Raw genomic sequence first — 26,547 nt, 5'->3', positions numbered from 1 at the left:
CAATGTTGTGTTGTTGTTTTTTTCCATAGAGTATTTATAAATTCTAATATATGGCTCATAAACCAGATATACATGGGAATTTGTGATATAGCTCTTTTACTAGGATTAAAGGAGACAGAAAAAAAAGTCTTGGACAAATTATTTGCTGGAAAAAATAAAATTTTGGCTTATATGTTTTGAAACATTTTATAACAGAAAGGACACAAATATGGCAGAATGGTGGTGGCTTTGGTGTTGGTGACTCACGAGGTTCCACATATCCTGGCCAGGAGTAGAAGGTATTAGCAGAAAAGGTCAGACGGCTGATGAACTGGACTAAGAGTGATAGAATGTGTGACGCGGTGTTCTATTATTTTGTACTAGAAACCCCAAGAAACTATTATTGTAATGTTTACCACTGTCCAGAAGTTTAGATCGTATGTAACATGCAAAGATGCTGCTGAAGAATTTCAGATCTTGGTAAATACCTGGCAACACTCCAGTGCATTCACCAGGAAGGTATTTTTTGCTATGGTGGATTATGATAAAAACCCTGAGGCCTTTCGAACATTCCAGTTGATGTCAGTTTCAAGTTCCCTCCATTTTTCTGCTAAAAGGAAATTTAGATGAGATGACATTTACCATTTGGAAGAAAGGGGTCTCATAACTGAGCAAATGGCCAAATGAGTAGCTGAGAACTGAGCGAAGGAAGGTCAACATCAGAATCAGATAGTCTACGAATTACCACGATCCCTTCAAGTTGGGGATTTTTTGGTTGTATCAGTGGACGTATGTATTTATTGAAATAGAATAGGAAATTTATTTTTAACAACAATTTGTGGGCAGTTTTAGCTCTGTGTCTTGTGATCGTGATGACATCTGGTCAAATGTGGACTCATAAAAAGAGCACCATGCTCAAAGGAGTCCTCGCACAGGACATATACATTATATCCAAGGAGTGAGTTACTTTCAGTTTGTAGCAGAAATATACATCATTTCTCTGTTTCTCTCTCCCCCCTGCCCTTCCTCTTTTAAAAAAAAAATCAATAAAAATAATTATTGGTTTTCTATACCACCAATCACAGTTTCTGTCTAGGTACCAGATAGCATGCCCTCAAACAAATTATACAATGATGTTAACTACCTTTTATCTGGACTCATTTCACATAAGTCACCTTTCTTCTTTCAAGTGGCCAGTCTCTAACCATAGTAGTTCCTATTTTAGTGTTGATTTGAGGTGGTTTTCTATTTAACTTAAATCTAAGAGAAAAATAGATATAAAGACAATTCAGAGGACGGATAATTGTTTTATTTACCCCATTCTGTTTAGGAGCATGGTGAAATGTCAAGTCATTTCCGATATGCAGACATGAGAAAGTGAACATCTTAAAAGCTATTCCATTTCGGCCTTTCTTCCCTTTAAAATGAAAAAACAAAGTATAAATTTGAAGATTTTTTTCCTCCTTTATCATCCTTCTGTCATATGTAGATAATGGAAGTTAAGCCCTCAAGAGCTTACTAACATGCATGGCAAATGACAGCAAAGATTTAAGTTGTGGTTTACTATTAGATCACATTTTGGCCTTCCCTCTGGAAATTGCTGCTTTAGAAATGTGAGAACTGTGACTGTGAAAATGATTTTCAAGCAACAACAATTTAGTGTCACATTAGAAGATTTCTGCTTTAAATTGGGACTGGCTTTGGCTATTTACAGTCAAGCAACCCTCCCCCAAGGTATAGTGGAAGATCTTGAGGTTTTATACAAGAGTTGTTTTCCAAGAGAGCTGGGCATAACTTCCCCAGAGTAAATTACATTTTTTAAAACATGGAGTGGGTGGGAAGAGTTGGCCTCTCTCACTTTAGACATTTTTGTTTGTTTGTACGTCACTCTAGAGGAAATTGTTCGACTCCGGTCTCTTGCCAGCTCTCTTTTCTGCTGATCTTGCACTTGCCTCGGGCCAAATAAATGCATGTGGAGATCCTCAAGGCTGAGCCTTAGGCGAGGCTAAGTAGTCGTGTGTAGTGCATTAGTCAGAAATAACTGCTGCTTCAGCTTCCCAGGCGCAGATATATGGAGACCATTTCCCCCCCACTTGGTTTGCCCGTGGGGTGACTCTCCAACGAACTGAGCCACACTGGCCAGGGCTGTGTCACATTTCTTTTACGTTTAAAAAATTTTTTTGTTTCATTGTCTATATCTCTTGGATCCTTTTTATTTTTATTTTATTTGTTAAATATATCTTTATTGATTTCAGAGAGAGGAAAGGAGAGGGAGAGAGATAGAAATATCAAAGATGAGAGAGTCGTTGATCAGCTGCCTCCTGCAAGCTCCTGATTGGGGATCAAGCCCGCAACCCGGGCATGTGCCCTGACCGGGAATCGAACCCCGATCGCCTGGATCCTAGGTCGACGCTCAACCTCTGAGCCACACCCGGTTGGGCTCTTGGATCCTTTTAAATCCATGAGAATGCTGAATGGATACACAGGTTCTTTATACACTGAAATGATACACCTAAACAGTTGTGACAGTTGAGAGCCTGTTCCCCAAATTTTAGTCTAGTGTTTTCTTGCTTATTTAGTCTAGTGTTTTCTGGGCTATCCACTTCTGGGCCTGTGAAGAGTCCCTCAGTTCATTCCAGTTTTCCCCCCTAATTGTTCTGAAATTCTTTTACTGCCTGACTTCTTGCCTCCCCTTCTTTCCACTCTACTCATGTCTTTTATTTAAGGACAAATGGAGCAGGTGAGAACCTCTTTAAAACCTGAGCTCCGTCCATATGGCCAGCAACATTAGGTACCTTCCGTATATCGTCTCATTTAATGTCCCAACAGCCCTGCTGTTATCTTCTTTAAGTAGAGGAAACTGAGATTTAGAAGCATCAAGGAACTTGCCCAGGGTGTCATACAATCCAGGTTTGAGCCCAGGACTTCATGACTTTTTGTTGTTGTTGTTAATCCTCACAGGAGGATATTTTTTCCATTGATTATTAGAGTGGGAGGGAGGGAAGGAAGGAGGGAGGAAGAAAGAGAAAGAAACTCATGTGAGAGACACGTTGACTGGTTGTTGGGGATGGAACCTGCAACCCAGGTACGGGCCCTTGGCCAGGAATCAAACCCGAGACCCTTCGGTGCTTGGGCCGATGCTCTAACCACTCACTGAGCCACACCAGCCAGGGTGACTTCGTGACTCTGAAAGCCTGAATCCTTTCCACTGTATCTCACTGGTTCCCTTTACCTGAGAGCTATAGTGATGACCACACAATAGAAAGTTCTGAGCACAGCTTTTCTTTTTATTGCAGTTAATCAGTGAAAGTTACACTTCAAACTGAAGCTAAGCAACGTTAAAACCATTAAATTTTTTTAAAAAATCAAGGATTAAAAACAAATACAACATAGAACCTTTCCAATATGCAGAATGGCAGAAAAAGAGGAGTGGTTCTGTCACAGGACATTTTAGTGACAGTTTGGCTCAGAAAGAATTATGATAATTTAACAAACCATTGTAAGTGACTGGACTGCTTAAAAAGCAGCTTCTTCAAGCTTCTCAATCTCAACCCTAAGTTTTTTGTAGTAATTTTTTGGGGAAGATAAATCAACTGAAAATAGAAAATTCACTACCAAACTTTAAATAGCAAAAAAAGTACTTTTGTTTAAAAACGTTCTTTGCCTTCTGCTCATTGTAATTACATAGAGTCTTCAAGGAATTAAGGTGACAATCAAATCCCACGCCTGGCCCCCAAGTACACAGTGATAGGATTCAGCATTTGGTGTTTCTAGTTATACAGTGATTACATATATATCACAGACTTGCTCCCACCCGCACCATACGCCCTCTTAATAAAATAAAATAAAATAAAATGTGCTAGTCAAGTTTAGTGTAAGTCAAGATCTTCTCTGGCCCTATAGCATATCGCAAACTCAGGCTCACTCCATTGTTTTAACTGATGTTACCATGTAACCAAACATGAACAAAGCAATTATAAACATTTTGAAATTCTGCCGTCCTTGAATTACTACAGCAAATTGTTCTTACTTATGAAAGGCCAACAGAAAATGTAAGGCCAGGCCAGCTGTAAGGGTGGGGAAGATGCGGAAGGTGGCTGGAGATTCCCATCATTTAACCCCTGAAACTTGGTTTCAGTAGAAATATTTGGCAAGAACGGTTAGTGTGGAGAAGGGGGATGGAAAAAGAAGTTCTCATTTTATGTAATAATTCAGTTTCAAAACATACTGATACCGACCCCCAAAAATAGTTCACATCTGCAATACAAATAGGCACACACGGTCAAGAAGGTTGGAAAGTAAAATTTGAAAGGCTATTTGTCCATCTGCAGGACATCTGCGGGGGCCCCACCCTCCCCACATGTCCTATAGCTCCATTTTACACTTCAGAAGAGCCCCTTTAAGGAGAGCTATCTCCTCCATTGCTTGGGGTTTAACACAGAGCAGCAGTTCTCCGCAGTGGGAGCAGTTAGCGATGCTTCAGGGGTGTGCACTTGTGTGTAATGTAAATGTCCTCTAGAGTGAGTGGTCAGGTTACAGCCCAAAGCTTATATTACAATTTTAGTCCCCAAAACACTAAAGCATTTTTTTCTATATAAACGTATATAATAGTGTTATAAACATAGATTACACACACACACACACACAGGCACACACCACTGCTTCCCACAGCCTATGAATGCATCCATATGCTAGTCCAGAAGAATGATCTTTATTCACAAGATACAGTAATACTTTTATGGGTCTATCTATAACTGAAGAAAGACATTAAAGCTGCCACCTATGTTGGTGATGAGTTGGAAAAGCCCAACTGCCTGCAACAAGGGGAGGCCAGCATCTACAGAGATAAAAAATGTTGACTCTTTCCATACCCTGTGTAACCTACAATGCATTCTTTCTTCTTAAACAAAAACAAACCAAAAACTTGTTTGTTGCAACAAGGAATCGCTTCCACAACCTGTGGTGACGTGCCCTTTGTTACTTCCTAGGAACAAGAACCGCCGCCCCGGGGGAAATGGGTGAGCCTATCAAAATGTAAGGTTCGGCCCTCGATCCATAAAGATAACTGGGTCAGACACTGGGCCAGGCCACCTGATGTCACCTGCAGAACTTCAGAATGGAAAACAAATGAAGAAAAAACCCTTTCACTATATTCCAACTTCTACAGACACATGGTAACGGGAAAGCAAGGTTCAACTCAGTGAACTGATGAGTGAAATAAGCACACTTTCCTTCTTAAAGCCTAACCCCCTACTGCAAAACAAGGTCCCCCAAACCTGCGGAGAAACAGGGATAACTAGCTGTGTGGCTGTACGACAGCCTCCGGTGCTGCTGTGTAGCAGAAACGCCTGAAGGGAAAAGGCAAAGTTAATTTCTGATTATCTAATGGTTTCACCGCATTAACCTACCTCAAAATACAATCGCAGCTGCCATAGCACCACTAAAGGGAGTTTGGTTTTTGAAGTTACACTTTTGCCAAGGATTACGGTACGGAGAATTCAGCCTGTGTATCTGGCAGGGAGAAAACAGCAGGATAACCATAAACCACGACAAGGCCCAAGTCTGACCTGTTTGATAAACGGTCCACGGTAATTAAAGACGCTCTCGTAGAGGCGAGCTGTGCACACACCCTTCCTTCAACAGGGTTATATTATCTTGAAACTTCTGAATAGCTTTTCTTTCGGAGACTTCAAGCCCTGTCACAAACATCCTGGTCTTACAGCAGCTTTGTGAGGTAGGCGACGGCAGGTATTATCACAACCATTTTCCAAGGAGCAGCTAGACAGAGATTAAGGAAGTTGCCTAATGACACAGAGCAAACCAGTGGCAGAGCTCTGACTAAACTCCAAGTCTCTGGCTCGAGTTTTAAAGCCCTTTCTAAATTCTAAAGGCAACAAGTTCTCATCAGTCTTTTTCTGGTTGTGATCTCTGAAAACGCTTTAAAATGCCTTCTCTTTTACAGCTCAGGTTTGCCTAGGAAATGAGTTAAAAAAAAAAATTTAATATGGAGTTTTCCACACACCAAGAGGAATATGAGAGAGAGAGAGACCTGTTTAACTGAAGTCTCAATAAAACCAATATGCAAATTAAGAGGAAAGAATAGTCCAAGCGCTGCCCTGGCCAGGTTGCTTGGTTGGAGCCCTGTCCCATACACCAGAAGGTTGGGGCTCAAGTCCTGGTCAGGGCACATGTCTGGGCTGTGGGTTCGCTCCCTGTCCAGGGCATGTATGAGGGGCAACTGATCAATATTTCTCTCTCAAAAAAAAATCAATAAAAACATATCCTTGGGTGAAGGATAAAAACAAAAAGTCTAAGTGTCCATTCAATTTTTTACATATTTAAGAAAATTTGTCAGAATAAAAGTCACAAACTTTTATTTATTTATTTATATTTTTTCAATCCTTACCCGAGGGTATTTTTTCCATTGCTTTTCAGAGAGAGTGGAAGGGGGAGGGAGAGAGAGAGGGAGGGAGGGAGGGAGGGGGAGAGAAACATCGATGTGAGAGACACATCGACTGGCTGCCTCCTGCACGCCGGGGGGTCGAGCCTGCGACCAAGGCACGTGCCCTTGGCCGGAATCGAACCTGGGACCCTTCAGTCCACGGGCCGATGCTCTGACGAGTCACAAACCTTTTAAAGTTTAAGTCAAATTTAATTCATTAAAACCTGAAGCTGTATTAATTTTCCTTAAGAATATAGAGATCTCTGTTGCAGAAGGTTGAAATGTTACTTCCAAGAATAATTTAATCACGTTGCTGTGACATCGTATGTCAGATACATGCTCTGTCCACACTAATACTCTGTCGCTAGAAAAAAATTCTGTGGCTAGAGACCATACCTGCAGCATTAACGCCTCACCATCCTCACTCCCACTTAGCCAAGTCAGGGGTTCGTTCCATCTGTGTTAACGGAACTTCCATTCTAATGAGCCTCATCGTACCTTTCTTGTTTTATCTTTCCCCTTTTAAGTGTGTGTGGTGTGAGCACTGCACGATTCATGATGGCGTAAAACACTGATTATGTTACAAAACAGGATGCCCTCAAGGAAGAGAAGGGTACGTCAAAGGAGAGACCTCAGAGCCCAAATGTACAAAAGTGCGGCCTCTCAGCCACCGTAACTTGTGGCACGCGACCCTCCTTCCCCAAGCAGTCAGAAGGCTTTATTATGTGCTCATAGTAGAATCCTAGGTAAACTGCCTCTAAATCTCTTTCTTTTCTTTTTTTCAAGAGGAGGAAGGGGTTGTACCCTAGGCTAAAAAATGAGACAGCGCCTGGCCTGGCCTGGCCAGTGCGGCTCAGCGGGCTGAGCGCCGGTCCCTGCACAGAAAGGCCGGCTGGACGGCTGGTCAGGGCGCAGGCCCAGGAGGGGTGCGCAGGAGGCAGCTGGTGGGTGTTCCTCTCTCTCCGTCTCCCTTCCTCCCTCCCTTTCTATTATCAATAAAAACATATTTTTTTTTAAAAAAGAAAGAAATGAAAAAGCTCCTGCAAAACTTTTAAAGAATCTTACAGGGACAAACTACGAAAGGTTTCAGTTCGTGCTTGCTAATCCTGGCTTTTGAATTAGAAAATGAGCACACGCGCCCTGGCCGGTGTGGCCGTTAGTTGCGCTTTGTCTGGTGCATCCAAAGGTTGCCGTTTTTGACTCCCTGTCGGTCAGGGCACATGCCCGAGCTGCGGGCTCGATCCCCAAGAGGGGGGCGGGCAGGAGGCAGCTGATCCATGTGTCTCTCACACTGATGTTTCTCCCACTCTCCCCCTTCCTCTCTAAAAATCAATTTAAAAGAAAAGAGCACATACACACATTGGCAGGGCCATCGTGAGTACTCTGTGATCAGTCACTTTCTGTGAAACTGGGAGGTATTTGCAATGCGTTACCATTGGAGAGCCGGGTCTATTGCTACCCAAACCAAAGCTTCCTCTTGTTAAGCTCCCTGGGACCAAATTGAACCCATTAACCTGGCAGGACCGTCTGCGTGAGGCAAACTTCCCCCTTTATTACAGCCTACCAGTGTTTTTCCTAAATCTCTCACCAGCAGCGTTTTCATTACAGGCAAGGCTACCTCGTCTGGAAAGGCCATGCTGATAGCAATGCCACGGCTCTAGTCAAGGATAAATACTGCATTTAGTTTATTATAGTTCAGAAGCAACTTCCCAGACTTCTCACACTTAACGAGGGTGGGTGCAGCTTTACATCTGGGACAATACGAAATAAACTTTGGTCACAGAGACACTCACTCTTCTTTGGTCTCTTCAAGTAACTTTTACAATGTGGTTGTGAGAACTAGACAAATACAAGGTTTCTATTAAAGGATCCAAGCAAAGAAGTCTTTTCCTCACTTCCCCTTCACTACATACTCTCACAATCCCACTAGCTCATTTCTTTACAAAAACCTCCTGTTTCCACGGGTTCTTTTTTTCCTAAATCCTCACCTGAGGATATTTTTTTCCACTGTTTTTCAGAGAGTGGAAGGGAGAGAGAGAGAAACATCTACATGAGGGAGACACATGGATTGGTTGCCTCCTGCACACACCCTGACCCAGGCCGGGGATCGAGCCTGCAACTGAGGTACGTGCCCTTGAAGGCTGCAATCGAACCCGGGACCCTTCAGTCTGCAGGCCGACGCTCTAGCCACTGAGCCAAGCTGGCTAGGGCTCCACTGGTTCTTACAATAAAGATAGTCACACCTGCAACATCTTTGTAGAAAGTGTCTTTCCTTTTCTGGTCCTGAAAATGTTTAATTATAGGGCCAAATTAAAGGACTTCTGTTTGTCCTTCCAACTAAAGCCATAAAGTATAAAGATGGAAAGATTTAGGCATTAAATACTAGAGTAATCTCCCTCTCTGGCACAGTCTCTTAAACTTAAAACATAAAATTATACTATGCATAAATTTTTGGAAATAATGAAACCAGAAAAAGCAAAGTTCTAATGACCAACACTCCCATCTGTTTTCTACTTATATAAGACTGTTCATGGCAGTTTTTTGGGGGATGAACAAATACTTCTTTCTGAGGAGGCGGACTATAAACATGAATAAGTCATGCAGTACTTCACTGTGGTAACTCAGCAGATGCCAGGTACCTTGATTTAAGGACCCAAAATAAGCTCTATGTGTCAGGTTCCTATGACCTTTCAGGAGAAAATAAAACGACAGGACCATTTCTGCTAGAGGCGGCCTTAACAAGGCTGATCTACAATTACATGCCTGTCAACCTCAGACAATGCTGAAACGCAATGAATAAAACTATTCAAGTTATAAGAACTTTAAATAAATATCCTTAAGAAGGGGGCCTATACTTACAACAAAAACATATCTGACTGCTTGAAACATAGTTTTTATTTAGTAGCAATGACTCACTACAATCAGAGTACTAATCTTCAACTGTGGGGGGTGGGGGTGAAGGAAGTAGCTTAGAATATAAAAAACTACTGTAGCTGGCAACAAGGAAAAAAGAAACAACATGGCTAATGTGTATATGAAATCTCATGCTGATTCACTTTAAATTGTAAAGTTTTACACATTATGAAAATAACATTTTCCCAATTATAATTACTTGAAAAGTCCTCATTTACCCCCTGCCCCCAGGGGATATCACAGCAAAATGCCATACACAAGCCCTGATAATTTACAATGTAAAACTCTGAGGATGGGGTAATGTTTATCTTCTAATCTCTTGGGGTGGGGGGGGGGAGGATATTTTACCTGCTTAAGGGAATTCACTCTTTTCCATGTACCTTTATAAAAAGTTAGTTCCCAATATTAATAAGCTTAGTGTATTCACTATGAATGTGGAGTGACCACATATGCTTGAAATTAATATTCTATAATAATGCTTTTCACTGCCTTTCAATGAATTCACATTCACAAATTACTATTACTTTGTTAAATTTTCAATTAACTGAAATCTTACATGAATCAGAGTTAATCTCTAGCTCTGCCTCGCTGCTTCGACTCTGCTTCTTTGCTAATGCTTAGGGCTGGACCAGCTTTGAGGCACGCTAGGGAAAAGACCCGGGCAGCAAATCTTCCATATAACATAATTATTGGGTGGGGGGAGAGTCCCATTTCAAAGTCAATTATCAATGACTTCTGGATCATCTGCTATTTGTTTTCCAGGCCTATAAAAATGATATCATAATCCTATTTCTAGATGCTATAACCATTCTGAGCAGTTTCAATGCAGCTGAAGTAAAAAAAAGAAATGTAATACATTTATTTGACAGGTTGCCCCCAAAGTGCAGATCAGGTCAAGTAAGTCCAATCTGTTAGTGTTAGTTTGCTACTTAAGGGAGAAAAATCTAACTTATAGAAAAGCCCCACCTCCCTTCCACATTTAGAAATCTGTCTAAAGACTGTCTTTAATGCCCACTATATAAACAACATTAAATATTCTAAGTTAGAAAATAGTGTTAATGGTTTATTGGTAAAAATTGAAATTCTAGACTTTATAGAATTAGTAGTTTGGTTGGTATATTGACATTCCATCTTAATCTTTGCTAACACCATTACAAAGAAAGAGGAAAAGCTAGAAATGTCTATAAAAATAAAATACCTTAACATCTAAGCAAAATATAAAAGTTGCACACAAATTGCCAATAAATATAAACATCACAATATAAAAATTAATATAAAAAAATAAACTCATAATTGCTATTAAGACATTATAAAAATGAAAAAGTTTAATGTGCATGTATATTTGCAAACAGACATAGTACACTCCAAACAAACAATATAATCTTACTATCGTTATTACATAATGCAGCATACAAGGTTACTGAGGTGTGGTTTTTTGTTTTTAGTCTACTCTTTTATGTTTGGAAGAATGCTCACCAAATTCACAAGCAAGAACCGGTTAGGGATCATTTACTGCTGTTTACTGTTTCCTAGTCTGGGGGAAAATTGCTTTTTGGTAGATTACTAAATTCCTAATAAGTATGAATGGTCCTGCTATTATCCTTCCTCTTGCTTATTTCCTCCAAAGCCCAATTTTGCATGTTCTACATCTAATGACCTGATCATACCCTTTTCACTACCACTGTCATCATTTTTCATAGTTCCCCCATGCTAGGAAAAAAGAGAGAATAATTTAAAATGTTTCTTGGTTCCTAAAAAAGAAAATTTACCTAAATATAGACACATAATCATGTTACCTTTTTCTCTTAAACTGATTTCCCTGATGACCTGGCTCTCCCTTTATAAGCAGTCTTCTTTAATAAAAATTATTTAGAAAAGGTGGCTAACAGACATTTACAAAAGGGCCAGTCTATGCTGGGGGGCAAAAGGAAAGGTACTATGACATACTATTCCTTTCCTTTTGGGCACCTGCTATTTCACCCACACTCTTGTTAAAAAGTTAAATGGATTTGCTGTTTTATGTGTCTTATTATCATCAACATAGCTGAGAACTGAAAGCATTAACAATTTTGTTTTCAAACTTACAAAATACATTTGGTGAGCATTTACCTAGATACTTTACAGAATAAACACTACTTCATTCCCTTGGGCCAGATTCAGGATAACAAATAACATTATTTATATGAAACGGTCATACTCTTGGAGTCCTAAAATAATTTATTTTTTAAAGTTTTAGTCTCATGCTATTTGAAAAATAAAAATCTATAGCACCATCTTCTGAAAAGGCACTTTCTAAGAACCGCCTGCTTTAAAAAAATGATTAATATTTTTAATTCAGCATCCACCCCAAAGAGTATCTTTGCTTTACTGAGACGCTAGATACAACATTAAATTTTAGTTACTTCAGACACTGATTTCAGAAAGAAAGAAAGGAAGACCAATGGCTGGATATATGATCGGATAGGACTTTAATTTTGCCACACTGTTTGTTTCCTGATATTCTGACAGGTTTCTCATTGGTAAATCTCAATCATCCACATTAAATTTATTATCTGCCTATCTTTAACTCAAATTAGAACCTTTAACTTCCATACTTTAAGAGCAAAAGATTCTTGAGGCTTAATCAACAATGTAAAAAATCTAGAGTACTATCTTTGATGGGTAAAGAAAAATAAAATTCAACTCGTAGTAGATATTAGTACAAGCCTTAACCATCCTATCTTAGTTAAAAAGAAATTATTTTGACTGAAAATAATTAAAAACTATAAACTGAAATGTACCGGTTTTAAAAATAAGAAAAAGGAAGAATATTTTCCCTTTGTGATATATATGGAGAGAGAGAAGAGGAGGAGGAGTGGCGGGGGTGGAGGTGGGGGTGGTGAGGAGGAAGACAGGTGATTCCTCCTGGGAGTCAGCTTAGGTTTCACTAATCACACTATCATTTCTAACACTGCCACTGATTAAGAATTTTCTTAGTATAAGCAGGAATTTAAAAAAAATTTTTGTGGAGGAAGTTCTCACTTCCACATTTCTGTAGTACTGATTTTACCCCTTTTTCTTGGTTTATTTTTTGACTCCTATAGAATCACAAAAGTGCTTTATATGATCAAATGGGAGGGAAACAGGGAAGCAAAAACCGAGTTTAGAGTCAGGGTTAGACTGCCACTCAGGAAGGCCTCACTTGATATAAAGTCTCCCAATGATAATGACTGTAGCTTTAGAACATCCATGAATTCTCAAAAAGAACGAAAAGGATTGAAGCTCCACAGGGATCAAAAAGCCAAAATAAAGATGCCGGGCCAGTGACGCCTGACTGATAACTCATAAAAGGTAATTTAAATAGCAAGTCACTGTTCGGGGCAACCTGTCTTTGAAAGTATTCAATAGGAGAACATCTAAGGTGATGAGTTAGGAAAATATTTAACTCAGGTTTAAGGACACTGAATAAAAATTATGCAGAGCTGTCAGTTAAGCTTCTTGGCAAAACATTACTATCAAGTTTGAAATAGCAAGACTACAAAATACTCTAGCTAAATCCAATTGGCTGGCTTCATCGATTTCATAAAGACCACCACCCCGGGTAAATTCACGTTAGCTTCTGAAAACACCCACCAAATTCCTTGAACTACGGTCTCCTGGCCTATGACCCATCTAATTACTTCTGATCTGTTACCGGCACTGAGTGTTCACCTTTGCCTTAAACACTGAGATCCTCTGCCAGCCATTTCTATTGAATGGCAAATCAGCTTTTACTTCCCGAGACATACCTTAGGTCTGTCGTGACTAAATCTGTCATGAGGTGCACCATACTGAAATCCATTTTAGTATAAATATACAAGTAAACATTAGGCAGGGGTGGGTCATCAGAGAACCTAGTTTGGAAAACTAGTACAGGACTTTAGAAGGCCAGGAGTCCCTATGCTAGAGGGTAGAGATGAGTCTTCATCATGTGCCTTCCAAAACATCCAGTACATTCCTAGGAGAATCCCTTCTAGACTCTCTTCTAGGAAGAGAAATAAATTAATAGGTTACAAACAGGAAGATTTCCACAGAAGAATACTTTTTCTGAGAAACTTGTTAAAAGGTAAAATATTAAGAAAAAATAAAGGGTAACTTTACTTCTGTGAAAATATGCCAAAACCAGTACTGAAGAGTTTGAGGTACCCTTTTCCAAAACTGGTAAAGTAAAAATCCATATTTCTAAAACCAAGAAAGTATCCTGATATTAAATTGAAACTAAAATGGCAGCACCCTTTGTTACCTTGATATTTCATGTTCTTAATCTTATTTAGGTAAAAAAAAAGGTGTGTGTGTGTGTGTGTGTGTGTCTCTAACACTAGCCTTGAAACCTGCTCATCTCCTTTCAGTTTAGTGCAGTAACTGTCAGACTCTACTTAAATAAATATAGCAGCTACAGTATTATAAATGTATGGTCCTCAATGCCAGTAACTTGATACTATAATATAATAACATGTATCAGACTTCACACAGACTCATTTGCTATCCAGAATATACATTAAACTCCCAACTCTTCTTCACATGAAAATCAAGGATACGAGTTCCTGGAACTGACATTTGGAAGTTGCTCAAATATCACAGAAAACAGCAGAATGCTTAACCAAAATTTAGCATTCATCATATAGCTAGTGAGGAAGGGCAGGGACAGAAAGGTCACTGTCGAGTTTCATGGCCATTAAATTCAAAACAATCCTTTTAAAAAATGAAAAACACCAGGAATTCTATACCAGAAGTGCAATAACAATTAAAACAAAATTCAAAATGTATTTGCCTCTTAGTCTTTTATCTTAAAACTCTAAGTACAAGATTTCTTGTAGTTAAGATTGACATACTAATTTGTTAGTAAGCAAAATAGAAATATACTATACATACTCTTTCAAGTTAACCAACCTTAAACTAGTAATATTGAAACTGTAAGAAACTCTAAAAAAGAACTCACTTCAAAGGTAAAGCTTTATATTTAAAACATTTTTTCTTTCCTTTGTAAAAGTCTTTCTAAATAGATTTAAATTATGGGCTTCCCTCTAGTGAATGTGAAACTAAGTAACTCAAAATTAGGTAAAACAGGAACTAGGGAAGGGTGTCTATAGTTCTTCCCTGGGCCCTAAAGTTTCTGTATAACTCCCACTGAAAAAGGAAGATGTTTTACTCATACTAAGCAAGCACAGAGCAATCAAGTTTTTACCACATACAATACACTATTTTCTTCTCTTGCCCATGTTCCTGACTACTATATTTAGTAAAATTTCAACATAAAAAAAAAATACATGCTTTACAGGAATTTTTTGGAGGAGAGGAGGGAAGGTTGGGAGAAAAAATGTATATATTATACAAATATTACCTCGTGTAAAGAGCTTTGAAACAGTGTTGTAAATAGCATTTCAAACACTTCAATATAATAAACATACAAAATACAGTACTTTCTTAGTTTTCTGGCGGAGGGACAAAAGATTTCGTAACTGTTGGAGGACACGGGCTCAGATTTTAGGCTCAAAATACAGTAAATTGGCAATAAGAATGGATTACAGGTAAGAGAGAAACTATAGAGCTAATCCATTTGTTTTCATGAACAGATGGAATTTTGAAAGGTTAACAACAATGCCCACTGGAAACAATCTGTAATATTTATACTCTGAACCAGTGCAAAAAAAAAAATTAAATTAAAATGCAATTTTCATGAGTTACAAAAGTGCAAAGCTCCCCTGAATCCAATGTTACTGGTGAACTTGGTTTTGACAGCTTTATAGTACTATTTAATATCTTAAAGTGAAATCAATAAAACAAAAGTTTTGCAAAACTTTCCCCACATTTCAGTGATTTAACTCATTTAAAAATAATCCAAGCCCTAACTTCGTCATCATAACCCTAATTTTAAAAGGAAAGTTACACTGGTGATAAATCAGCAAAATTTTTTTTAGAAGATCACATTTTCCTGATTCATTTTAATAAATGAAAATGGGTACCTAACCATTCTTTAGTAAATATGATTTATTTTCAAAGAATTTAAATATCTTCTAAAATCTTAATCTAGTCATGATCATTTTGTAAATCAAAGTTCTTTATTTTTAATATTCAAGGTTAAACTCATTTAGGATATCAATTTCCTTCATTTTCATTGTGACTTTTAAAGACATGCTTTAGACTTGAAAATTGCAAAACTTTCCTTCTGAAATTAAGGCTGTATTAGTTGCTCTTTTAACATTATGGAGGTGCCTGTTTCTTCCACTATCTGTGGTACCGATGTCAAACAGACACAGCTTTCCTTTAAAACTGCTTATTGCACTAAAAGATAGCATAAACAAGTTGTCAGTTCTTAAAATAAACATGATTATATTTCTATAAAAGATGTTGCCAATACAGTTCTATAATTATTAAAGCACTATTCTAATAAATATAAAAGAAAAGGAAGCTCTACTTCAAAATACATACATATATGTTTATATATACACACATATATATAAAAATATATATATGAAAATCACATTAATGTATGAGAGGCAGCAAGTAAACTAGCAAAAAAAATATTTTTAAAAACCCTCAACAACTTCTTCTTTCTCTTCATCCAATTTCAGAGGCCTCAACCCTACAGAGCTGCAATCACTTAAAATATTTACTCTTTATAAAAGCTTTAGGGGATTTCCATGTATAACCCATAGAAACAGAAGGCTTTAGAATATATATCACTTATAGAGAGAAAGAGTTATAACTTCAGACAAGGTTTTATATTTATAGCAGCTTTAACAAACTCACTAAAAAAAAGAGAATAGTTTAGGTTGCCACTGCTTATGTACACATTGCACAAATGGCAAATGTTAAGTTCGGAGTAGGAGGGGGCAGCACAGACTCTCATAAAAACGTATATATACATACATAAAATAATTTTGCTTCTTAAGAAAGCAATATCAAGAGTTGAGGACTCAGAATTGTGTATGAGACAAGAGGCAGGAGTGGGTGTGCAAATAAAAATAAAGTCTAGTTTGCCGCGCTTCATACTCAAATGAACCAGATACGTGAACATCTGAAAGTCACTGGTAGCATTAAGGAAAAAAAATGTAGGTGAGGGAGGTAGAGCGAGGAATAAAGTGGTGGCAAGAGGATAATAAAAGGGAAAGACATTTCCCAATGGAATGAACTATAAAATATATACAGAGAACATATATATCTATTATCACTGTAGATCCAGATATATATGCATATGAAGTATACATGTATACATTTAAAGTGTACACAGATACTTTACAAGAATACACGAATACACACTAATGTTGCACACATAATTGTGAACAATCACTGATTATTCATGTAGGTGTGTTTTTTAAAACCATCATTTACCTTTTCTTTCTTTTTTTTTTTTGCAAAGATAGTTGTGCTGCCAAGCAACTTGAGGTAAAGGCATTAAAAGGGTTAGACTACAAGAAAGTGAAAACAAAACAATGGCGATACTTCCTACAGGAGACCGCACGAAAAAGCAGTTGGCTGGTTTCATATTGCATATGGTGCTGTGTTCCTGGATGAAGTAAACAATCTTCCTTGCATCAACATAAAAATCAGACCCTGGTCCCACAGTGTTGGTTTCTGTATGGCTGGAGGCATCCCCGCTCAACTGACTCCACTGGAAACATACATCGTATGTCAATTCGTCTTCCGGTTCTTCCTCTCAGAGAACATTCTCGGACTTTTTTAAGCAAAGTACATTGTGCGTAAGGTATCTTGGTGAATCTGTACAGCCTTGGCAAGAGCTTGTGGATCTCGCCCATTGCTCTGTCCTGAAACGTGACTTCCTTCAGCACTGCAAGAGAATTGGCAATGAATACACAAACTAACCCTATTCTGATGTAATAATTTTGAAAAGTATTATTTGTTGTAGAAAATTTCAAAAATATTTTTAGAAATAGAGGCTACTATAATGATCTCCTACATGTCTATCACCCAGCTTCAATAATTAACTCAAGGCCAGTTTTACTTCTCTCACCTGTCCAGGATTACTTACAAACAAATCCAAGACATCCTATAATTTTGTTGGTATATATCACATTTATTATCAATAATGTCTCCCTTGAGTTAATTTGATATAGCAAGTAAATCATTATATCATTCTATCATTAAATCATTATATCATGGGAACCCTTATCCTGGGCAGTCAGTTCTGACTATCATTGCTTTTCATATGGAACACTGACTCCTCTAATAGCTCATGGAACTTAATTTTCTAAATGATAGTTCTTTATGGCAAACAGAGCGCCACATACTTACATGGAAACAAAGAAATTTCCTGAGGAAATCCTAACATACCTAAATTTGGGTAAAAATCTGTATTTGTTATGCTTTTATATTACCTGTCGTGTTCTTTGTCTACGAGATGATATCTGGCTCTGAATGCCACCAGGTGAGCATAATACGCTGGTGCAGGTATAGAAACAGAACGTGTACAGCGCACATAAGTGTGGCAGAGCTGGTAAGTTAGCAGCTGAAGTTCATCTGCAGTAAAGCAGTTATCATCCCATAAAACATGATAGTGTGAAGGACGGCTGGTACCCTATAGAGAAGGCAATGACACATTCTGTTGATTTCTAAACTTTTAAACAAATATTCAGCAGATTAAGTTATACAAAAAGCCAGCTTTCTACATTAGTGAAACACATTCTAATTTAAAAATCGATTAAAAAAACATTTAGCTGGTTCTGGGTATACATCCAAAAAAAGTGAAAGCAGGAACTTGAACAGTTGTTTGCACACCTATGTTCGAAGCAGCATTATTCACAAGAGTCAAAAGGTGGAAGCAACCCAAGTATCCATCGATAGATAAACGAATAAACAATACGTGGTATATACAATGGAATATTATTATTCAGCCTTAAAAAGGAAGAAAAGTCTGACACATACTACAACATGGATGAACCCTGATGATATTATGCTAAATGAAAGGAACCAGTTACAAAAAGACAAACATTATATGATTCACTGATATAGAGTACCTGGAGTAGTTGGATTCACAGAGATACAAAGTAGAATTGTGAGGCTGGGCAAAGGGGGGAATAGGGATTTAGTGTTTAATGGGGACAGAGTGTTAGGAAAGATGAAACAAATTCCTCAGCTAGATGGTGATATGGCTGCATAACAACATGAATGTACTTAATGTGATGGAACTGTACACTTAAACATGATTAAAATGCTAAGTTGTATGTTATGTATATTTTACCATAATAAAAACTCCAGAACATTTACTTGAGCTCCTATCTATTAGTTACTACATTAGGTAATATGGACTCAAAGAAAAATAAAGTCAAAGATTTCTTGTCTTTTGGAAAACATATCTCGTAGAGGACTAGAGGAGACAGAGCACGTACCATTATAAAACGACTAAGAAGTGGCTGTATGGCTGCAGCACTTGGCCCTGTATGAGGACACCAAGGGAAGTAACGGCGGGAGTACGCCCTGGTTCTTCACCAAGTGGGGGGGAGAGAGACTTGGCCTTTTTTAGAGTTAGTGAGGAGACTCTAGAACGAATGGCCACCTTAACAAAAGCACAGGGGGCATAACGATTCACGGTGTGTCTGGGGACTGGCCAACAGACCGGTATTAACAGGTCTCTGACCGGGAATCGAACCGTGATCTCCTGGATCCCAGGTCCACGCTCAACCGCTGAGCCATGCCGGCCGGGCAGTTGATTGATTTTGAGAGGAAGGGAGAGGGAGAGAGAGAGGGAGAAACACTGACGTGAAAGCGAAACACAGACTGGCTGCCTCCTGCACGCATATTAATGGAAGCACCTGAACAAAAATACTTCACCTGAAGTGTGGGCTTACCTGTATTCCAGCATGGCTACAGAGGTAAAAATCAAACTCATATGGGTGCGTAATGTCTGTATCCACGGTCGTTCCAGCTGGGATATTGCCACTTCTTCCAACCTGGATTTGTTTGGTGAAAGTTTAAATAAATAAGACAAATGTAAAAAAGGTATCTGAGAGCACTTTTAAAAATGTATAAATATACAGGCTGATCCCACGATTCACTACTTTCAGCTTGAACTATTGCTTAAGCAGGCATTAAGAGCAGCCCCTATTCTAGTCTCAGTTCCTATTCTTAAATGTTGCTGAAAGTGAGCTATGACACAGGACAAAGTTATTAGTCTCTACTATATGCTCAGCTGGTTGCTGATCCCAGTATGGGTGGAAGACTTAAAAAAAACACCACTTTCGTTTTCAAGTTACTTTATAATACTTATGCATAGCAGGTACTCTTGAATGTTTATGAAAATTAGCATTTTTCTTGGAGAACACTGTATTTTTAGAGAGAAAGAATGCTGACAACAACCTCAACAATAGTCACCATTTGTTAACCATTTTTATGTGTCAGGTACTTTACACACATTATTTCTAATCCTGATAATCCTGCAAGTTAGGTATTATTCCCATTTGTTTAGGGAAACTAAGGCTCAGGAATATAAAATAATTTGCCCATGAGCATAAAACAAAGGGCAGAACTGGGAGTCATTCACAGAAATGAGTGCAAAGGCCCTGCTCCTTTTACTTTATACTAGCAGTTTCTTACTATTTTATACTAGCAATTTCAACCTCTTGATTTTCTCTGCGTAGATATACGAATGAAATGGCTCAAAATAATGAAAGGCCCCTAATAAAACACTCCAAATATACATATACTCACCTCCACCTCCTTATCTCTAATACATTTAAAATCACCAACTAACATTATTTCTGCATGTAAGGAACTATGAGGTAGTTGGCTCAAGTTACAGCTGTGGAGACCAACCAGCTAGCCGTCACCAAGCACAAAACAAACTGCATAATCTACTAAATTATGCTGATTCATCACATAAATCTAATTAATACATATAAAAAGTTTTGTTCTACTTAGAGAGGTAGCTGAAGGCTTGGGTTCACTTCACAGCTCTACCACTTTCTAGTTCTGCAATCTAAGGCATGGCATTTTACCTCATTGTGCTCCTGTTTCCTCCTTTATAATGATCTCTAATCATTTAGTATCAGTAGATGATATCTACTAATAATAATCCAAATCTAAATATAAAATAATCGGTAGATTTAGAGTGAAGCTGAAAGAGAAGCAAACAAATGGAGGACTGGCATAACTAAACATCAGATGCTAGTAATCATTAAATCTTACTTAGCTTTCCTAATCCTACTTTTGAGGAAACCTTTGGTTTTCAAGGTGCAGAAATATACCTAGTAATTTGGGGTCAAAGGCCTTTAACAACCTGGACATAATAAAATTATTACTACTGCTATCAGAGAGGTGATAGACCACAGTGATTAAGAGCACTCTGGAGACATGCTGCCTGATTTGAATCCTAGCTCTACTAATTATTAGCTTTGTAACCATGGGCGGTTAACCGCCATGTAACACAGTTTCCTCCTGTGGAAAATGGAGATAATAATAGTAAGTACCTCACAGTATTGTTTATGAAGATCAAATGAGGCTAATTTGTACAAAATCCCTCAAACAATGCTGACTATTGTTCTTTTTCTCTATTATTTACTAGCATCACCACCACATGCTATAACTAGCTAACCTTTATTAAGTACTAAAGCATGTGCCAATCACCATTCCAAGTGTATTACATATTTTAATTTATTTAATCCTCTCAACAACCCAAATAAAGTACGTACTAATATTACCCAAACTTTGTTGAGAAAGAAATAGGCACAAAGATGTTAAGTTACTTGTCCAAAGTTACACAGTGAGAGTAACCAAAGACCAAATATACACCAAAGACAAGACACACTCCTCTGTCTCTCAGTCTTTCCTATTGAACCCTTTCCCAAGGGGACACAGACACTTGCAATCCTTTGATTTCTCTGCTCCAAGGTTAGCAGGATGGGGGCAGAGCACTGGAAATGATAGTAAGACTGCTACTTGCCTATGTTATACACAGACAAGAAGACCTATTTCCTCCCAGGTATTTATACCTCCTTCCCCTACCTAGTTATAAAAATATATATTCACATTATAAAACACAGAAAACAACTCTATAAATTTTTAAGGAAGAATTGTTTAAAAGTTAGTTTGTAAGAATTTCTACTAGTCATTCTAGACAGTCCCTAGCTTTAAAAAACAACAACAATTTTTACAAGGTATTTTAAAAAGAGAATGTACCTTTTTCTTTTGAACATTTAAGGAAAATATGAATAGAAAGAAAAAAATTTAAAACTATGAGTTTCTTCACAACAAAAAAGCATTAGTGGGATTTAACACTTGGAATGCTACTAGAAATTCTAGAAAGTTAAAAATTTTAAACAATTAACTTATTTTGATGCTTCTATACTCATAATCTGCTTTGTTGAAATTTGCTACCATACATTAGAAACTCTGCTGTTGGCAGAGAGCCTTTGTTTAAGTGCTCTATGAACTATGTTAGATAAGCCTGGCTTATGCTAGTATTACAAAAAGATGTAAGATTACCCTTTCTGTCCTATCAGCACAAAATAATCGAGTGTGATGTCTCTTCTGAACTACAATGTAGGTTATTCCAGGTTGATAGTCTTTCTCCAAACTGATGCAGGCTTCTCGAATTGCTAGCAGTTCATAATATAATACCTAGAGAAGATGAAATGGAAAGATTTGATATAATCAGCCGTTCTCTCACACATACTTCAAAGTAAGACATTTAGTCTCAGTATATCTTAATGTCATCACTTTACAGCTAAACATACCTCTCTATTTCATCTTAACTATTATCAGAGCACAGTCTTAGCAATCAAGGCTTACACATCCACAGTAAACATTTTAAAAGGGAAATCTAAGGAAGCATCAAATTTTGACTTTAGGATTAAGGCTTCTAACTTCAGAACTAGACACCATATTATAAACACAGTATCTGATTTAACCATAGTATGATGAGATCCCAGGCCACCAACCTGCCTAAACTGTCCCTCTGAAACACCATCCCGATAAAAGATGATACGCGTAGGTTTGAACCGAGTTGACTTATAAAATTGAATGAGAAGTTCTCGGACCATGGATGCCAAGTCCTGGATGATCTCCTGTCGGGGTCTCTGAACTCTTACTGTAGCACAGTATCTGCTTGGGTGGGCATCCATACTACCTACAACCTATGTTGGAAAAGTAAAGAAAAACAGAAATAAGATAATCAAAACTACATGAATATGAACTTACTGCAATAAAAAAAATTGAAAGCATATGGATTTCATTTAAATTTGTATTTTACTATAACCTTCTATATACCATTGTTCATTTGGAGAGTAATCAAAAACATCATTCCCAGTGAAGAACAGAATAAAAGACTCAGTACAGGGTCAAAAATCATTTTCCTATAAGAAGGCCGTACTTTCCATTTAACAATTAGATTCTAATTTTTAGATGTTGGCAGACCTAATAATTAGTAACGGGGAAAAAGGAGACAAAAGAAATAAGAGAAAGGAAGTAAAAAAGAGGACCCATGAAAAAATCCTTGATTTCTCTTTATATTTTTTATACTTTAGCAAATCACCCCAAAAGCCATACTGATGACTCTGGCATCATCTTAGAACTGTTAAGCTTCATAAACTTTAAAAGAATTTTACCTTTCTTACTTCAATGTCCTAGATCAGAAGGCTTGAATCCATGAGTTTGTTTTCTTTTATTTGTTCATTTATTCTGTTTTAATTTTTTTTTTAAGATTCCACATATAAGTGAAATCATACGATATTTGTCCTTCTCTGACTTATTTCATTTAGTATAATGCCCTCAAGGTCCATCTATGTTATTGCAAATGGCAAGATTTCATTCATCCATTTGTGGTAACATGAACGGATCTTGAGGGCATTATGCTAAGTGAAATATTTTAGACAGAGAAAGACAAATACCATATGATTTCACTTATATTTAGATTTTAACAAACAAAACAAAAATAATCAAACTCACAGATGCAGAGAACAGATTGGTGGTTGCCAGAGGTGGGGAGTGGGTGGTGGGTGAAATGAGTGAAGGGGGTCAAAAGATACATACAAATTTTCAGTTATAAAATAAGTCAGTCATGAGGATGTATTGTACAGCATGGTGACTATAGTTAATAATACTGTATTACATATTTGGAAGTCACTAATAGAGTAAATCTTAAAAGTTCTCATCACAAGAAAAAAAATTTTGTAACTATGTACGGTGATAGATGTTAACTAGACTTATTGTGGTGATCATTTCTCAATATAAACAAATATTGAATCATTATGTTGTACACCTGAAACATAATTTTATGCTTATAATTATATCTCAGTTATAAATACATCCACACATACAGTATTTAAAAGCATATCTAACTTCCTGTTAGTAATTTAAATGTCTTACTCATTTGAAACCAAAATATGGAAAATTCTTATGTTTGTCTTTTGTCTTAAACTAGAAAATAATCACGAGTTTTTACAGAAATGAGCTAGAACCTGCCTACCTATTTATGTACATGAGGTTGTATCTGCTTTTCCTTCATGTTCTATATGAAAAAATAAACTGAATCATCTTCCCTCTGAATGGTATCTCACTACTAAAATATAAATCTATACCCCTTCTGATGGCACAAAAAGCCTCACAAAAGCCTCACAGTCTGCTATACTACATTTCAATTCCCTGCATTTCTCAACATTCTCCAAACACACCAGGTTTCTGTGATGTAAATTTTAATTTACATCACTATCAAGGTAATATCTATTATACTATGTGGCATTTATTACTTATATTTGTTTCTCATACTAGTCTTTAAGTTCTTGGGAATAGAAGCCATATAGCAAAAAGAATCAATTAATAAAAATCTATTTTGATGGCCTCTGATAATCATAAAAGTGGGTATTTGGTAGAAATAGGCTTAGTAGGAAAGGACGGCTATAAAAAAGTCCTAAAGAATTCCAATATGCTTGAACATTCTTGGAAAATGACCCCAAAATAGCAAATCCAACTAAGTCTTTTTAATTTCTTTCTTTTTTTTCTCCTTATCATTTTATCTTTTATAAGAACATTTTTATGAATATCAAATGGCTCACTACCATCTCTAGGACACTTAAAATTAAACAATTCATGCATAACTATAAGAATACAAAGCAACATAACTTATTAATAGATAAAAGTCAATTATCTTCACTAATGAAAATAGCTTTTGAATAATATGTAAAATTAAAAAAATATATATGTTTTTATTGATTTCAGAGAGAGAGGAAGGGAGAGAGGGAGAGAGATGGAAACGTCCATGATGAGAGAGTCACTGATTGGCTGCCTTCTGCACGCCCCCCTACTGGGGATCGAGCCCGCAACCCAGTCATGTGCCCGGATTGGGAATTGAACCATGACCTCCTGGTTCATAGGTCAACACTTAACCACTGAGCCACACAGGTTGGGGTAAAAACTTTTTAAAAAAAATGTTTTTATTGATTTCAGAAAGAGGAAGGGGGAGGGAGAGAGAGATAGAAACATCAATGATGAGAGAGTCATTGATAGGCTGCCTCTTCCACGGCCCCTGCTGGGGATTGAGCCCCAAACCCGGGCATGTGCCCTGACCAGGAATTGAACCAAAATCTCCTGGATCCTAGGTCAATGCTCAACCACTGAGCCATGCTGGCCTGCTCAATAAAAAACAATAAAAATTTTAATGTTTACTATCATTTTCGAAGATAGGTAAGGTTTATCAGATTGTTAAAAATGTATGTAAAGACTATTAAAATGGATAATAAAAATATAAAATCTTACAGCTTAATTTCTAAAATTTATTAAGTATGCCTAAATATATGTTGACATTTTCAAAACATTGGCAGTAGTTAAAATCAAACAATTTTCAAGTTGGGTAAAATATTGTCTGGCTTTCTGTAGTTTATAAGAAATACACTTAAAAGAGCTGACACGGAAAGGTTACAGGTACAGAAGTAGGCAAACCTACAGGAGGCAGATGTTAAAAGTAGGAGTGGCAGTATTAAACAAAGAATTTATGTGCAAAGTATTAAACTGGACAAAGGTAGAAGATATTTTATACTGAAAAAAGTACAATCCACCAATCTTATATATAATGCATCTTTCTATATCAAAGACATTACTGAAAGACATACACAAATTCTTCGAATTACAGAAAGTTACTGAAAATATACAATCATGTAGAGGAGGTCAAATAGACAAATTAAAGTAGGAAACAAATTAAAGAAGATGTGAGTAATACAATAATTAATAAACTCGATTTAATAGCTATATATGGAACTTGCAGCCCCCAAACTAGAGCAGAATCATTCTTTTCAAAAACCCAAGGAACATATGAAAGTTGACTTTATATATATTTATAAAAGTTGGTTTCAAAGAAAATATCATTAAAATTCAAAAACCTGAAACCAAAATGTTGATCTTCTTCTAAACTTTAGATAAATCTGCCTAATGACACTCACAGCAGCAATAGAAGGCTTCTTCCCATCACCAGCTGGTGGATGAGTGACATCTGCTCCCAAAAAGATCACTGGTTGCTGGAACACAGAAGGTCTTAAACACATTTTTTAAGAGAGTTAGATAATTCATTTTTTTCATTATCTATCTGTTTCATACTACTGTAATACATCTGCAAGTTGCTGACACAGCACAGAGGTGGTCCTATACAGGCAGCTTTATAGGCCTGAAATACTGACAGTTTTATTCTCTTAATTCATGAACCCCTGGCCATTAAAAGCTCACAGTGGCTCTATCCAATGTCTTATTCAGAGCAGTTTTCTGCCTTAAATAGTGGTGATGGTGGTTGCAGAGGGCTGCCAGTGTTCTTTGTAATAGCATAAAATGTTAGGCTTCCTCATATTAATCCACCAATTTGTACTAATCTTTCTTTAATGTACTTACATTTTAAGCTTATGTAATCTCTCAAGGAGAAAAAGAATCATTAAACTATACACTGAAAGGGATTATAGAGTCTACTACTCCCCCTCCCATGTCCAAAAGTATAAATTTGAATAACATATAGTTAACAGTTATGAAGCAGCTAGTAGTTCATTTTATTTCTGAAACTATATCCTTTTAAAAAAAAAAAATTTCTATTGTTTTGAGAGAAGAAGGGGGAGAAGGAGGGACTGAAACATCAATGATGAGAGAGTCATGTGCCCTCACCAGGAATCGAACCTCCATCTCCTGGATCATAGGTTGATGCTCAACCACTGAGCCACGCCAGCTGGGCATGAAACTATATCCTTTAAGATTCAAATGATTATTTCTTA

General features: G+C 37.3%; 1 protein-coding gene across 7 annotated transcripts in view; it reads right to left on the bottom strand.

Moving 5' to 3' along the window:
- Nucleotides 1-3,245: 3,245 nt before the first annotated feature.
- The window catches only part of LOC107541315 (argonaute RISC catalytic component 3), an 82,850-nt gene continuing 59,548 nt past the window's right edge, over nucleotides 3,246-26,547 (bottom strand). For all 7 annotated transcript variants that reach the window (XM_016218342.2, XM_016218350.2, XM_016218358.2 and 4 more), the window contains 6 exons: nucleotides 25,738-25,828; nucleotides 22,246-22,440; nucleotides 21,791-21,925; nucleotides 19,159-19,260; nucleotides 17,689-17,888; nucleotides 3,246-17,141 (listed from right to left, as the gene is read on the bottom strand). In XM_016218342.2, the coding sequence (XP_016073828.1) occupies nucleotides 17,033-17,141; nucleotides 17,689-17,888; nucleotides 19,159-19,260; nucleotides 21,791-21,925; nucleotides 22,246-22,440; nucleotides 25,738-25,828 (832 nt within the window). In that variant the 3' untranslated portion in view covers nucleotides 3,246-17,032. The remainder of the gene's footprint in view (nucleotides 17,142-17,688; nucleotides 17,889-19,158; nucleotides 19,261-21,790; nucleotides 21,926-22,245; nucleotides 22,441-25,737; nucleotides 25,829-26,547) is intronic.

Source organism: Miniopterus natalensis, chromosome 9 (genome assembly GCF_054644295.1).
Source record: "Miniopterus natalensis isolate mMinNat1 chromosome 9, mMinNat1.hap1, whole genome shotgun sequence".
In the NCBI taxonomy this organism is placed as follows: Eukaryota; Metazoa; Chordata; class Mammalia; order Chiroptera; family Miniopteridae; genus Miniopterus; species Miniopterus natalensis.
Note: the sequence above shows the minus strand (reverse complement) of the source record. Positions and strands in the feature narration are given on the sequence as shown.